At 44.8% G+C, this 16,691-nt stretch overlaps 1 protein-coding gene across 10 annotated transcripts in view; it reads left to right on the forward strand.

The window, feature by feature from the left end:
- Positions 1-16,581, forward strand: part of LOC105282219 (probable phospholipid-transporting ATPase IA) — a 29,237-nt gene extending 12,656 nt beyond the window's left edge. Inside the window, exons 1-23 of one of the 10 annotated variants that reach the window (XM_020032585.2) lie at positions 6-1,359; positions 3,929-4,194; positions 4,272-4,316; positions 5,818-6,053; positions 6,279-6,377; positions 6,464-6,574; positions 6,656-6,903; positions 7,047-7,327; positions 7,410-7,704; positions 7,802-8,031; positions 8,113-8,489; positions 8,591-8,728; positions 8,841-8,993; positions 9,071-9,268; positions 9,588-9,687; positions 9,773-10,017; positions 10,091-10,216; positions 10,295-10,435; positions 10,534-10,652; positions 10,749-10,883; positions 10,971-11,075; positions 14,002-14,099; positions 15,142-16,581. In XM_020032585.2, coding sequence (XP_019888144.1) covers positions 4,113-4,194; positions 4,272-4,316; positions 5,818-6,053; positions 6,279-6,377; positions 6,464-6,574; positions 6,656-6,903; positions 7,047-7,327; positions 7,410-7,704; positions 7,802-8,031; positions 8,113-8,489; positions 8,591-8,728; positions 8,841-8,993; positions 9,071-9,268; positions 9,588-9,687; positions 9,773-10,017; positions 10,091-10,216; positions 10,295-10,435; positions 10,534-10,652; positions 10,749-10,883; positions 10,971-11,075; positions 14,002-14,099; positions 15,142-15,239 — 3,660 coding nt within the window. In that variant the 5' untranslated portion in view covers positions 6-1,359; positions 3,929-4,112 and the 3' untranslated portion in view covers positions 15,240-16,581. The other 9 variants (XM_020032582.2, XM_020032581.2, XM_020032583.2 and 6 more) reach the window with 9 other exon arrangements.
- Positions 16,582-16,691: the final 110 nt, after the last annotated feature.

The raw sequence follows: 16,691 nt of genomic DNA on the forward strand, positions 1-16,691 counted from the left end.
TGAGTCGGAAGTGAATTGATTAACACGTTTCCTGCCGCGTGTACCATTTACGGTATACATTGAAACTCATTTTCAGGCCAAGTGATATTTTTATCATTGGTAGAAATTACAAGAAAATAATTGTTGATATTACTATTATATTATATGTTCTATGATGATGTTTGTTAAGTTATATCAAGTTTTACTATTTATTCTACTAAAAACTAAATTTTCAGAAAAGCGAAAAAATAGATAATTTTTACATACTTATCAAACTCTACAAGTGTACAATTACTCACGGCTTGGCAGGGAACGCGTTAATCAAGAATCGCTAATCGCAAGCGTGAAAAATGGAAAATCAAATCGTCTAAAGGAAATACTCTCGCCATTAGTGCTCGTCGCTTGGCGAGTAATCTCCAAATTGAAACTCCATCAGAACTTGTATCGGAAATCCATTTCTCAAATTGAAGGATAATTCCTTCAGCTCTTTCTTGAACTCGCTGTATTCTCGATGATTTATAGAAGCTCGAAAGTTACTATAATCTTACGTCTTTGCTAACGATCCCAAGTACCTCTTTAAACGATTTTCCTGAATGAAAATATTTTATCCGCTAATTCAAAAATTATTATAATTATTATACATATTGTAACGCAAATGCAAGTACACACTTTAATGAATTTGAGTCACGCGAGTACGAATGTTGCAACATTGTAATGCGGGTATCATAAAAATCGTCCGCGGCGGAGTGCAGGATAAACGACACCCTCCCAAGGGTGGCGGTATTCGTTGATACGCGAACGGCGCCGATCCGTTTAAGCGGTCGCACGGAGGGTGCCACCCCGCCGCCGCCGCCGGCGTGTCCTTGGCCTATCGATGGCGTTTATGCAGCCCCTCGCACACTTCCTCCGGGCGCAGCCGGTTATGTTCCGGCCACGGTTGGTGCTGACACCCAACTTGTTGCCGTCGATGGGCGCATGCGTTTTCGCGGCGTGGCACGTGAACCAACTAGCCGGACTCGCCTAGATTGCACCCCCCGAAGGCAAGAATAATTTAACAATAACAAACGCGAGGGTAAGAGAACCGTCGGAGGAATCGCAAGGACCACTTTCTCTCTCTGAAACGTCCTCGCACGCTTTCGTTTACAATCTTTTTCTCTTTCGCGAATTGTACCGCACGATCAACAATTTACATTCTGTATCATCAGTGTATTCCCAGGAGTCCGTGATTGCGGCTGCGTCCCTGTCGAGGACTCGCAGGAGCCGTGCAGCCGCAGGATCGCGTCGCCGCACCCTCGGAGAAGAGTCGCGCTCGAGCGTATCGGTGCCACGAGTACGGACATAGGAATCACCGCGAGGCGGGAGGAGCAGCTCCTGTCTCACGTATATATACACACACACGCACATATTATGCGTTAAAGTGTCGAGTGCAGGACAGGGTGGCGGAAAAATCCGTACGTCACCCCGGCGTGTCCGCGCGCGGATTTTCCGGCGACGCAATCGATGGGTCCGGCGGCGTCGCGTCGCGACGCTTGTGCGCGTTAACGACGCCACAGCACGTGCACGCACCGACGACGTGCCATTGTCGACGGCGGGCGACTGTCGGCAGGGGTGTGGCGAGAGAGAGAGAGAGAGAGAGAGAGAGAGAGAGAGAGAGAGAGAGAGAGAGAGAGAGAGAGAGAGAGGAGGCTCCTTCCGAAGCGCGCGATGACGTAGACGCTCTTATTCAGAGACGATCGTTATCCGGAGCCGGACCGGGCCGGAGAGAACGGCAGACAGCCGCGATATCGCGTACCGCAACGTCTGTGCCATACGTGCGTCAGTATCGGAAGATACTTCCGCGTTCGGAAGCGAGTGCGTGCGTGCGTGTGTACATGCGTGCGAGGGATGTTCCGTGTCGTCGTCGAGCAAAGGTGTGAGGAATCGATCGCGCCGGGCGACCGGATGCGTTACAGACCTGGAGCTTTTTTTGCTCGAGAGAGGGCTCGCTCGATCGATCCTGCCGGACGAGAGACGTACTGATATACCTGCACGCGATTTGTTTCTCCAAGATTTCAGCATCTTCACCTACCAACGCGTGCACGGATTTCATCTGCGATGTTAGAATTTCACGTGGAAGACTGTAAATTGCGGGAAAAAGACGTTGCGGAAGGCGTTGCTCTGTGTCTGCGAAGAAATCAATATCGTATCTAAGATTCGTTAGGCGGACGGCTTACTTGGTTGTTCTTGGTTTTTGATGTTAGTTCAGTCTGGTTTTCTGCGGAGTATGTCGGAAAGTTTCTGCGCATATTGTGGACCGCGAGAAAACAGATGTTAGGCGACTTCTCTTAAGAGAGAAGCTTTCATCGTTTAATTCGAGCTTCCCTGAGGTCCGAATGCACGACCGGATGCACGTTTTAAAACTAATTCAGATAATTCCGCCGTGTTTATCGTCGTGACACGGCCTTCCGTTAGCTTCGCAAATATCGGCGTACATTTATAGCACCGCCATAAAATTCGGAAACTCGATCTGTGTCACAAGAATCTTGATGCTAACAAAGTCAAACATCCGATTTAATAAATTTCTCTTATTATTATATAATAAAATAAACTCGGTACGAACCATAATAGAAGGTTGACGCATTCAGATTTCTAAATTACGTGTGCTTCCGCAGTCATACGTGTGTTTTAGTCTTACATCGGGAAGTATAATCGCTCAAGTCGAACGGAACGTAAATTTAAATAGCGGATTGCCAAGCAGACCTCTGCCGAGAGGATGGAAATTGTGTTTCATCGCACAGGAGGACAACTTGTGCATGACGGAAATGCTAATTGCGAGCGTTTTAGCGAGGCGATCGTCGAATAAACGACGCGCAAACGCTTCGCGTGCGAAGCCCGGTAGCGGCAGATGGGATGTAACGCGCCGGGATTACGCCGGGACACCCACTCTCGCGTAATCGCGTTACGCAATCGTTATGTTTACGTAATAGAAAAATGCGTAGCATAATTGCGACATATATATATATATATATATAGGATGTGTGCGCGCGTGTGCGTGTTACGTGTCGCCAGCAAGTTTGCGAGTTTGGAAAATCAATAGCCGGTGGTGCAATTAAGAAATCGCACGCGCGGTGCTCCGCGAAGATTGATCTCCCTCCGTGTTAGTTCCTGATTAATCGTCGGCGGAATCCACCTGTCGCGACTTGGCTTAGCAACATCCGTAGATTCTCAGATCCACGCGCCAAGCTGTGTGTGTGTGCGCGCATACAGGGTGTCACGCGTCCGTTACATCATTGCTTGACGTTGATCGATCCTCTTTGAGCCATTGAAAATCGACGAGAGAGTATTTCCAATTCCCGAACAATCGAACGATTCGCGGAAAAAGACGAACTGTTCCTAGAAGTTCCTAGTCGGAGAAAGAAAGAAAGAAAGAAAGCGAGAGGATCGCATACCGAGAGTACGCCCTGTATGAGATGCACCGCGCTGCAGCACCCAACGCTGCTGGAACACGTGACGGAAACGTCGTCGTCATACAACGTATACGTGTGGGAGTGCGTGTCGTGCCATTTCTAGTTTTTTTTGTTTTCTCACGCGCAAGAGCACTAGCGCGAGCGTGGCGCGCAGGCCGCGGTAGTCGTCGTTGATGTGTCCCCGAGTGCACGCTGTCCGCGAAAACCGTCGCCGCTGGTCGGGAAGGAAGCACGACCGCACGGCATAACCTCAAAAGCCCGAGAGTCGAGGTGGAGGAGCGTGAAGCTTGCCGCGAGCGGGAGCGCGGAGGAGGAGAGTCGATTCTCTCGACTCTTGTTTGCGTTTTCACGCGCGACGCAGTGTGTCGATGGACGAAACTGCGCGATCGCGCCGCTTGATTTGACGCGACGGTGACGTGACGTGACGCGACGAGCGCACACGGCGGCGGCGACGGACGCGGCGATCGATGCAATTAAGGGGGAATTATTTATCGGGCTTATAGGCGATCTAACCTACTCAGTGTTCCGTCGCACTAAAAACCCATCCGATGCACCGCTGCTCCGATCCGGACACGGCACGGGAATTAAATATGAATCGGGACGCGCCGGGTGCACCGGGTGACGCGTGAGGGCACGTATATACGCGCCACGTACTTGGAGCACGCGTGACTCCCGGCGACGGCGACCATGGAGGTCGCGGCGACGAAGCTGGTGCAGTGGTTCAACGAGGTCAGATCTCGGGTGCATCTCTATCTGCACGCGCAGACCCGTAAGTCGCAAGCCCGTAGGGGGCAAACGTTGTCAATTAATTAAATCAGATCGAGTAATTAAATCACTGATATTTAGGCAGGAAGTGGAAGAGAAAGAAAGAGAGAGAAAGGGAGAAAGAAGGTACGCTGCATGCTCGCAACTACGCAATTTATTGACGCTGAGGTCTCAGCTGAGCTGACTACTTTAATTTAATCATGATGCGCTCGTTTACGTTGCGCTGGACAACGTGGCGTTATCAGAATGCTTTTTTATGTTTGTGGAGTATTGAAGCATCAGGAATGTCCCTTGACATTCCGAATGGCCTCGTCAGCTCGTAACGCGCAATTGATAGCAGTGCTATCTGGTACACTCATGCAATATGGATTCCACTATCGAGAGATTCTCGATAAAAGAGTATTTTCTATTTCAATTTCGAGAGAGGGAGAGAAAGAGAGAGATATGTCTATAAGTAATGTCTATAGCATTCGTGTGCGCGCTCGTACGATAGATTCGATAAAGTCTCGGAAGGGCTCCTCGTACATTTGAAATGCATGCCGTGAGTCACAACACAGCGGAGTACACTTTATGGATTATTAGTTAGCTGCACTTATCTCTCTTTTCTGCCGTCGCAACTGTGCTATTTTATGACCCAGTCCTATAAGCGCGCTATTTAAAACAATTCTTTTTTTTTTAAAGGATATAGAACTCTATTTTCTAGTAGTCATTATTTACGGTAATTGGCGGTATGAGAAAAGAGTTTATTGCAGGAAATACTGTATTAATTTGTGCAAGTACGTGAAGAAGTGAAAATGTTTATCTTTATTGTATTTTTCAGAGTTTTGCGGATTTTTATTTTATATCGGAATTTATCAGAATTTTGTATTTATAAAGTTCCGAGGGGAAACTGTCCAAAAGATGTTTGCGACAGTGTTTCGTCCAAGATCTGCACATCGCGTCTCACACGAAAGAGATAAATAATGCAGACTGTTGTACAATAAACGCTTTCTTAAGTAAGTCGCTCGATACGCATCGAAAATACCTAAGGCCGTATTATTTATCTCTCAAGTTTAACGTACGTCACGTATGATCCATTTATAGTGATCATTCGCTGCGTATTTATATCGCTCATGTCGCGATACAACTGCCAATCCGATGTGCGTGGGCGGCTATTATACGGTCGGGGGCTATGGAAGGAATATCCGAGTGTGATGCAAATGTCATTTTTTTCTCGGGCATAACACAATTTTGCCATCGGAATCTACGGATAAGTGACGTGACTTTTTTCACCTCTTCTCCTTTTACCTGCCACGAGCACCGAGTGCTCGTATTTTTATATCTGGAAAACGGGAAAGTAAACGTGAGAACTTGTTTTCTCAGAAAAAGCCACCAGGAAAACCAGCGAAGTAATAAACTCTCATCAACTAAATGAATAAATTATTGGATAAAACTAAATGAATAAATTATTGGATAAAGTTGGATAAGAATAGATGGATAAATAGATGGAACTGGATAGAAGTAACTTTGATCGTTACTTGCGTTCGATAAGAAGCGAAATTATAAATATACCGATTATGGGCATGGATTTCGTATTCACACGTTAAGTTCAGAAAATAAATGGACTCTGCTGCTGCCTGTGTTATAGTTGGTCCGATAAGGGCAGAGAATGGTGGCTCGCAGGGGGACGATCAACCACCCACGCAACACAATGTCGGCGAAGAGAGGGTGATCTTTGTCAATGCCCCTCATCAGCCCGCGAAATACAAAAACAACCACATTACCACGGCAAAGTATTCATGCCTGACGTTCGTACCTCTGTTCCTATTCGAGCAATTCCGTCGTTATAGCAATTGCTTCTTCCTGTTCATCGCACTTATGCAGGTAATCCAATACTAATTATAATAATTGCGAAAACTACTGATATTACGAATACAATTAATATAGCGCGAAAAAATACATTGAAATTCGGTTTTAGTATCTTCTAAACATTTTTTTAGAGTTTTAAGAGAAAATTCTTTCTACGCATATTAAATTTCATTCTTAAAATGATATTCCAAGTTTTGTGTCATTGAATATTCACTTGACACCTTCCCGATTTAATTTTAGCAAATCCCAGACGTGTCTCCGACAGGACGCTGGACAACGTTGGTCCCGCTGATCTTCATCCTTAGTGTGTCCGCCTTGAAAGAGATAATCGAGGACGTCGTACGTATTCTTTACTTCGAGTTGACCATATTTCCGCCATTTTTGCACCGCAAAGTAAGTAAAAGAAAAATCTGCTGAAATTTTAGAAGCGGCACCGAGCGGACGACGAGATAAATATGCGGGAGGTGGAAGTGCTGAGAGACGGGCGCTGGCAGTGGATACAATGGCGCGCCGTAGCCGTCGGCGATGTCGTTAAGGTTGTCCCCTGTTTCCGCTAATTGATCAATGATGTAGTGATAATCAGTCGCCACTAGACTCGCTCTCTTTAATACGCACAGGTTCACAACAACACTTTCTTCCCTGCTGACCTGATCCTTCTGTCGTCCTCGGAGCCGCAGGGTATGTCCTTCATAGAAACCGCGAATCTGGATGGCGAGACGAATCTGAAGATCCGACAGGCCCATACCGACACTGCCAATCTTCTGGATACCGCGGAATTAATGAATTTTCGCGCGAACGTCCAGTGCGAGCCGCCTAATAGGCATCTCTATGAGTTCCGTGGAGTCCTGCGGGAGACCAATAAGCAGTAAGAATACACGCACGTTACATTACACATATATGCATGTGCGGAATATTTTATTTTTCCCGATGCAAAGCATTTTCGAGAAGTCTCGTCGAGTACCTCGAGTAGCGCGATAGCACGTGTGACCGGCGGCGTTGTTCTTTCAGGAGCGTAGCTTTAGGACCCGATCAGCTGTTGCTCCGTGGCGCGATGCTGCGGAACACGCGATGGGTGTTCGGCGTAGTGATATACACGGGACACGACACGAAGCTCATGCAGAATAATACCGCGACAGCGCCGCTCAAGCGGTCCACCCTCGATCGGTTGATCAACACGCAGATATTGATGCTATTTTTCATACTTCTTCTGTTGTGCATTCTCTCCGCGATATTCAACGTCGTATGGACGAACGCGAATAAAGACGGCCTCTGGTACCTGGGTCTGCAAGGTGAGCAAGGTGCACGCGAGCGTTTCCGCTTCACGTGCGTCACCGTAACGACGCTGAAAAATCTCTTCTACAATCGTTGCAGAGCAAATGACCAAGAACTTCGCTTTCAACCTCCTAACGTTCATCATTCTCTTCAACAACCTGATACCGATATCGCTGCAAGTGACGCTCGAGGTAGTGAGGTTCGTTCAAGCGACGTTTATCAACATGGACATCGAGATGTATCACGCGGAGTCGGACACCCCGGCGATGGCTCGTACGAGTAACCTCAACGAGGAGCTCGGTATGGTGAATTACATATTCACCGACAAGACCGGCACCCTCACGAGGAACGTCATGGAATTTAAGCGGTGCTCCGTCGGCGGGAGATTGTACGAGTGAGTTGATCCCGCCAGATGCTGCTTCTTTGGTAGAGAAATTATTAATAATTCGCGCGTATCCTCGAGGGTATTTTATGGTACGGATATCTTGCAGTTTGCCAAATCCTTCAAACGGTCTCGAGGGCACAAGCGATAGTAGTAGTTGCGAATTAATCCAGGACATTGTCGAAGGGAGGGCTGCGCGAGACTCGCCGACTCCCATCGACAGGAAGAAGGCGGAACACGCGGCTGTGCTTCACGAATTTATGGTCATGTTGTCCGTCTGCCATACCGTCATCCCTGAGAAACTAGACGACTCGATAATTTATCACGCCGCGTCTCCGGGTGAGGTTCGCTCGTGTGTACATTTTGATACGACACATTACATCACATCACATACTTATTCTTCTTCCTTCTTTACGTCAGACGAGAGAGCGCTGGTGGACGGGGCGCGTAAGTTTAATTACGTGTTCGACACACGGACGCCCACTTACGTGGAAATCGTGGCTCTGGGCGAGACACTACGGTACGAAATACTGAACGTAATAGAATTCACGTCGGTCAGGAAGCGGATGTCGGTGGTCGTGCGAACGCCCGACGGAAAAATTAAGGTTCTCTGTAAAGGGGCGGACTCTGTGATCTACGAAAGATTGACACCAACCCCCGTAGAAACTAGCGATCTTGACCAAGAACACGTAGACGATTTTCGCGAGACCACTTTAGAGCACTTGGAAATGTTCGCCAGCGACGGGCTGCGGACACTCTGTTTCGCCGCCGCGGAAATACCGGAGAACGTTTATCAGGTATCCGCATTTTTTTCCTCATAATTATGCGAATTAATGCTTCGATCGCCCAATTTAATATTTTAATATTTAATATTTAATATTTCGTCTTTCCCTGATAGTGGTGGCGCGAGTCGTACCATAAAGCGTCGATTAGTATAAGGAATCGCGACAGCATGCTCGAGCAGGCCGCGAATCTTATTGAGACGAAACTCACGTTACTAGGGGCAACCGCGATCGAGGATCAACTGCAAGACCAGGTAGGAAACTTGACGTTATCAATTCGTGAATCAGCGTGAATGCTTGCTAAATTGCAATCTTACTTGTTTACACGTCACTCGCGGTGTCTTATTGCGACGATCGCTTCTACAGGTTCCGGAAACAATTCAGGCTCTTCTGCAGGCTGACATTAACGTTTGGGTGTTGACGGGAGATAAGCAGGAGACCGCCATAAATATCGGTTACTCGTGTAAATTGATAACGCACGGCATGCCCCTTTACGTTATCAACGAATCTTCGCTAGACGTAAGTGAATGGAACCTCCAAACCTTGATAGCTTGAACCTCTCGATGGAAATCTCTAATAAAACATAAATTTTACAGAAAACGAGGGAAGTCATTATTCAGCGCTGCCTTGATTTCGGGATCGACTTAAAATGCCAAAACGACGTAGCGTTAATTATAGACGGCAGTACACTGGACTTCGCTCTGTCCTGTGACATTAGGATGGATTTTCTGGAATTGTGCTCAGCCTGCAAGGTGGTCATCTGTTGCAGGGTGTCACCGATCCAAAAAGCCGAGGTAACGCCCTAAATCCATCCTCGAATAAAATCAATTGACAAAGTTAATAAATTTAACTCAATGAAAAGGCTAATATATTTAAATCGCAGTAATAAGTCTAATAATATTTGAAATCGCGTTTCGATCTTCGTGTAAATTAATTATTATTAATATTAATATAAAACAATATATTGAAATAATTTAGAGTAATTTTTTACGAATCGATACGCTCGACTACTGATAAGGTTTGGTAGTTGCGTCGCATTGTTGATTGAAAATCAGAGCGTCTAATATATTTACAATTAAAATCTATTATTGCAACGTCGTGATTCTCGTTTAGGTGGTCGATTTAATTACAAGTAACAAGAAAGCCGTAACTCTCGCGATCGGGGACGGTGCGAACGACGTGGCCATGATACAGAAGGCCCACATCGGCGTCGGTAAGTTTTCTGCCGCGCGTACGAATCTGATCTCCGTCGAGCGATTCTGACCCCTCGGACGCACTGAACGCTGCGTTTCTCGCAGGTATCTCCGGCGTGGAGGGTCTTCAAGCAGCCTGTGCCTCTGATTACTCCATCGCGCAGTTCCGTTTCCTGAAACGCCTGTTATTCGTTCACGGTTCCTGGAACTACAGTAGAATGTGCAAGTTAATATTATACTCGTTTTACAAGAATATTTGTCTCTACGTTATCGAACTGTGGTTCGCCATTTATTCCGGCTGGTCCGGGCAGATCCTGTTCGAAAGGTGGTCCATTGGATTGTACAACGTCGTGAGTACCGCGAACCCCCCTCGCCGTTACATCGCGCCGAGGAATTGATTTTCTATTAGATTTTTTTTCCTAGGTCTTTACCGCCGCGCCTCCATTAGCCATGGGTCTCTTTGACAAGGTGTGTTCCGCCGAGACTCACTTGGCCCATCCCGGCCTGTACGCGACGAAGAACAACGGCGAATCGTTCTTCAACATTAAGGTGGGTGCTGACGAATTTTTTTACAAGAGCATTTTCGTGGGGAAGAAAAGTCAATGAGACACTTGCGTCCGCGTCCAGGTATTTTGGATATGGATCGCGAACGCCCTGATTCACTCGTCGCTGCTCTACTGGCTACCGTTGATGGCCCTCAAGCAGGACGTGGTTTGGGCGAACGGCAGGGACGGCGGTTACCTTCTACTAGGAAATTTCGTCTACACCGTGAGTATCATTCCACGCATCGTGTAATTACGCGAGACAAAATTATATGGTGGCCCTTGTAAAAACGAGAAACGTGTACATGTTACGTCGTGTCTCAGTATGTTGTAGTAACGGTGTGCGCGAAGGCGGGTTTAATAATAAATTCGTGGACGTGGGTCACCCACTTAGCGACATGGGGATCCATTATACTCTGGTTCTTATTTATTTTTATATATAGGTAAGCTATATCAGTTGTATAAAATAAAATTAACGGCTCGTTGATCGCGATTTTGGTGGCACGTAAACCGTGTAACACGTCTTCATAATTTCGCAGCAATTTTTGGCCCGTCTTGAACGTCGGCGCCGTGATGTTAGGCAATGACAAGATGTTATTTTCTTCGCCCGTTTTCTGGTTGGGACTTATATTAATACCGACGGCAGTATTGCTCCTGGATGTTACAGTAAAAGCGTGAGTACGACTGTTGCTCGAACGCTCGCGGGATGTTGTAGTCGCGTACTCGCGTCCGTAATTGCCTCTGTCGTCTGTTTTTGCCAGGGTGAAGAACACGGTTTGGAAATCGGTGACGGAAGCGGCCCGCGAGAACGAGATCAGGAAGACGGATCCTGGTGCCATATTCAACAACCAGGATTACAGAAGCTCGTAAGTGCTGTACCATATTTCTTCGACCAACTAACATATCGCGATAATTTGAAGTCGCGGTTTAAACGTTAGAGAGATGAAGACGCTTCCTTAACAATTAGCTCGTGGATCGTAAAGAGAAAGCTGCATTACGTTATTATTGCCGCAACCGACAATTTAGGCTGCCTGAAGAACGAGAGAATATATCGACTTATCGCTAATTTGTTTGATCATATTTTCGGGAGATTTTTAGCGCCTACCGCAACCAGAGAATTAGCTGCCATTAATGCATGAATCATTCCGCGATGACCGTATATATGTTTTATTGTGTTAACTTAGTGGAACCCTTATTGTGCATGGCTTCCTAGGTCGTAGCTCCATTATTATGCTCCGTACTATGCCCGAGAACATTGCATTGGGTGGTCTGACCGACATCTTGAACAAAGCTCTGTTTCTAACGTTTAAATGTGCATGTATGTAACAAAGTATTTAACAGTCATTCCGGGTAAAACTCATAATTATCCTAAAATAATTGTTTGTGTACGCTCGCTTACGTACTGATACTCCGTTGTAACTCGTCCTAAGAGGTGAACGTTTATTTGCCTTAGTGACAATATTGCCGCTTCGTTATTGAGCCCATAAATGTTATAATTATGACAGGAAACTGAGGTCGATGAAGCGATGGCTGAGTCGACGTTGGGCTTTGATGTGTCCGCGACGATGGCGCAATAGGCTGAGAGTGTTTCCTCCGTTCGTTGCACGTGGCTCGTGGTCCACACACCGTTCCGAACATACGTCATCCATGTCCCTTCAAATCCCGTATCCCTGAATCTCCTGAATTCCCTGAATCTCATCCCGTTCAAGTTCCCGTCTTCCAATAACGCTAAACCAGTAAGCATTTAATCGTGTACGTTTAAACATGTGCTGTACGCTCTTTTTGCATTACATTGCAAATATCAAGGTGCGGTTGCATCCATCTAAACTGCATCCGCAGTCGCGGGATAGCAAACGTCGAGTCGACGACCTGATTATCGGCGGAGAAAGCGAAACGTGATTTAACTCGAAGTAGCTAGCTCATGCCGATGCGATCAGGCGTTTGATGTGTTGTTCACTCGATGTTCACTTTTCGAATACGATGGTGATATATACGTTGCAATGTTAAACTATTCATCGCGAAATCGCGAAAACATTTGCTCAATTTTATTTTTTTCTACGCAATTGTAAATAATAACAAAATAATAACTTTTCATGTACAAATATACGTTATAAATTATTTCAGCTGTTCTATCTCCTGCTGTCAGCCCCATTTTACTTATTTCCATACACAGATATATACTTGTTTATTGGAATTTTTGTTCGGAATTTTTAAGTGATAACTGAAAATACGTCTAATATATATATTTTCTATATTTTTTATATTTGCTATAACATATTTAGAGGATGTAATTATTTAATATAATTATAAATATAATTATGATTATACAATTCAGATATTTGTTTAGGCACGAAAATGTTAATAGTATTTTTATAATATTATTTTACAGCCATGTGTAGTAAAGCCGCTCCTGATTTCCTTGTTGCTTTGAATCAATCGTTTACATTGTATTACTTTCAAGAAATTGCGCAAAAAATATTATCCTGCAATTTAATGTAACGATAGGTTTTACTGTACATTTATTTAATATAATTCTGTTATCATTATTATCATTATCATTAGTTATTGTTATTAATGATACATTCAATCCTTTATTATTTAAAATTTTAAGAATTTACCTTACTTCCTCCTTCATTTAGCACCACACCGCAATAATCTGTTAATTTTTATATAATTTTAGATAATATCATCAAATTGTGATTTAGCATTTTTTAATTTTCTGTATACATACATGCACAAAGACCGTTTGACAGTTGAGCTAAATTAACTTGAGCGTATACGGACCTCCAATCGCAATAAACGGGGAAGATCAAAGTGGAGCCTTTTACAGACAACCCCCTGGTAGCATATCTCTCTTTCTCTTGTGAAGTAACAGCGCTTGTGTAGAACTTAATCGTAGTACAGTGTGCTATACTATTACTAATGTTTCACGATTTGCCATTCGTTAATACGGTTTTTCTGATATGCTCTCTTACGTGGTATCATCCCGTGCAGGCCTGTGCATGCCATCGCCGATCTCGCGAGGTGTAAGTACTCCCAGTAGAGTAGTAATACGTAATATTTACGCAGCGCTCCCACAAATGTTATATCCACACTGGCGATCTATCTAAACGAGAACGCATGATCGTTCGATGTTCCATTGATCGCAACACAGCACGGCGAAATAAATGGCAATCACGCAAATCTCACGAAGTCTCAATAACTTCTGGCTGATTCTCGTGAGACGAGCATATGCTTAACGTTATGAACCAGCATCACAACAGTACATCGGCGCAATTATTTTGTTCCCACGCTTGGACCCACATTCTCGTACATCCTCTGAAGATTCCCAGCAACAAGCACGAAGCCTGATCGGACCTGATCGATCCCACGACGCATCCTCTTAATACCTTTAAGCATGAAGAATATCGAAGTTAGTGTTCTTTCGTATTAGCTAGCAGACGCTCTTCTCTCACGGTTCTCACGTTTGATTTGGCACTTGGCTTTCTTCTTTTTCCTTACTTGATTCTCCTGCACGGTAATTGCACCCCGCACTTCACGTGTCCGTGATCGGTCGTCAACGAAAGAGACGAAAGAGATCGCGCGAGGCGAATCGCGTTGAGAATCTTTCGCAGGCGAGACCGTAAAAAACGACGATTTAAAGAGACGTAAAAAAAAACAGCAGGGAAAAGAGAAAGAAAGTTGTAGCTCGCCGTTGTTCACGTGCGATGAAAGAGGCGAGGATGTTTCCCCCGGCCAGAATCCTCCCCAGCGAGAATCTCTAAATCATTGGTGAATTGCCCGGCTTTCCAGATTGACGGAGACGGCGAGGCTGCTGAAAAACGTTAAAAGTGTTTTCACCAGGCGCTCTAACGCCGCCTCCAGAGTCAATGTCGAGGTGGAGCTATCACGTAAGTTGTCCCTTCCAGACCAGACACTCGCACACTCGTCGACGAGATTTCTACCTTATGGTGTCCGGCCGGTCTTCCTGCATCCCCCCTAACTCGTCTCTCGAGCTAATTACTGATTCTCAGTGACTTCGCGAGCTCTTTTCTCACTTCTAGGTGAACCGAGGCGCGATTTCAACGTATTTTCTCGTTATTATTACTATTGCAACGTGTTTTCTCGATATTATTACTATTTCAACGTATTTTCTCGTTATTATTACTATTTTACACCACTCTTAAGCACCGCGCTTGGTTTCTCACGGCTTTTCGTTTCTCGTCCCGTCCGTTGGTCCGTCCGCTCGTCCGTATGAGCTTTATTTGATCGATTGTCGTCCAAATGAATTTTTCGTACGAGTCTATATACGTGTCTTGGACAAGTTAACAGTTAATTGCACATTCTCGCACGTGCACCGTTATTATCGTAGAATTAAAAGTTACATATTCTTTTCTAGTAGTCGATGCCATGCGTCAAGCGTTCCGGGAGTCGCACTTATTTCTGAATTTGATTTTTTAAGTCCTTTGAGTTTTCAGTGTCTACGCTCGAGCGCGAGTGTGACACTTCTGGAATGCTCTGTACATATATATAATATATAATCGCTACAGTTTTATTTAATTAGTTAAATTCCAACTCTTTAGATTAGATCATTTCGTTTACGTTCCTGCTATAAATAGCAATTGCTTTATTACGGACATCGGTGAATACCGTACGTTGAAGCACTTTTGAGATATCCGCCGGCTACACACAGTAACACAGCGTTTAGCGATGGGCTGATGAACTTTTGAATGCTAGTAAAACTAAAAATTCTTGAAAAAATTAAATTAAATTTCATAATTTAATTTACTCGAGATATTCTAAGTAGAGAGGAGGCGCTTTAGAGATTGCCCATCGCTAGAGGCTACAGATTAGAAAATGAACACGATGCCTCGCATGCTCGACTAACGCACCTTCTTACGGCAGAGATTAATGAACTGCGACCTTTGTTATTGCGCATGTTGCGCGATGCAGATGGTTTCGCGTTCTCCCAAGAGGAGGGTGGCTCGGTGACGCAGACGGACGTGATCAGGGCGTACGACACGAATCTTCCGAAACCCGGTGGCATGTGATTTAGACGGGACAAGCATCGTACGGCTAGATGATGTCGGCTGCTCTTTCAAGCGGTCTAAGGAACAGACGAAGGCTCTTTGCGACTCGGCTGCAGTTCTACTCGAGTGACGACACGAGGGGATCGTCGTCAGCTCGGTCGGTGTCCGAGACGGAATTTGAGGTCGACGATGGGTTCGGAAACATCTCCAGGAGACTCGATAGCAAGAATCAACCCTTAATCAGTCGCGCCTCGCTAAATTAGTAATCAATACTAAATTAATAATCTTACGTACCGTTCTCCAAATTAAGTTTCGAAGATAATATAAGTAACGTTAAACTGAGCTAATGTTATTGTCAAATTCACAAAGATATTTATTGTTGATTGCTAAGAGAGGCAAATTACATGTTCTCTGTGTTGCATTTAGATAGACATGAGCCCACGCGACCGATTAAGGGTCCCAACGCTCGATCGAAGGATCTGCCCCTCCTGGATCGCCGCGATCGATCCGTAGAAAGAGAACTCTGATATTAGCACGAACAATTATTTTGATACTCCGTGGAATTTTACTCTACCGTAGGAATACTACGTTCTTGCGTGGTCTCGAGTATAGCGTACTCGCGCAGGCTCGCCGCGCGGCATTCTCTGCGGACGCATTTCTTCATTGTCAGTGTCAAAGTCGCGTGTGCTGAGTCCCGTTACTGTGCAAAAACAAAACCGCCGCTCGGCTTCTTCCGTCGTGATCGAGAGCCGCGAATCGCGCAAGTCGTAATAATCGCGATCTTGAGTGTTAACGCATACGTACGCATACTACACATTCATACATACATCATAAACATACATACATACATGCATGCATGTTTGTTCTGTACGTGAAGAGACGATTCGCCGTGCGAGATAATCATCCAGGTCCGCATTCGTGCGGGCTCCTCTCTGGAATTTTGTGAGTACCTCTATATTACAAAAAAAATATATATATATATGATATATATTATTATATACATATACAGATCTCTAAATTTGTACGTTTCCAAAATTAAGGAAAGCTTCTTCGCGATCGCGCGACACGGTCGATGGAGGATTACGTTCGATTTCGTGCCAGAAAAAGACTGTTCCCTCTCCCCCTTCTTGTTCTATGTACATACGTTGCGTTAATCTTTACTCTTTTTCGTGTTTTTTTTTTTAATGGATGACATAGATATATATATATATATATATACATATTTCATTACTGTACATACACGAAACCGCGTTGTTATCTAGTCAGAAACTGAATAACCGATCGTTTCAGTTCAGAGATTCACTCTTCCGCCCGTCATGGTACACTCTTTTTTAAGTTTATGACTGACGAATTTTAATAGAAAGAAAGAGAAATATATATATATATATATATACATACATATATATATATATATATATATATACACATATAACGGATGTAAAATAACAATTGTATACACTATGTTCGGAATAA

Source organism: Ooceraea biroi, chromosome 12 (assembly GCF_003672135.1).
Source record: "Ooceraea biroi isolate clonal line C1 chromosome 12, Obir_v5.4, whole genome shotgun sequence".
NCBI classification, from domain to species: Eukaryota; Metazoa; Arthropoda; class Insecta; order Hymenoptera; family Formicidae; genus Ooceraea; species Ooceraea biroi.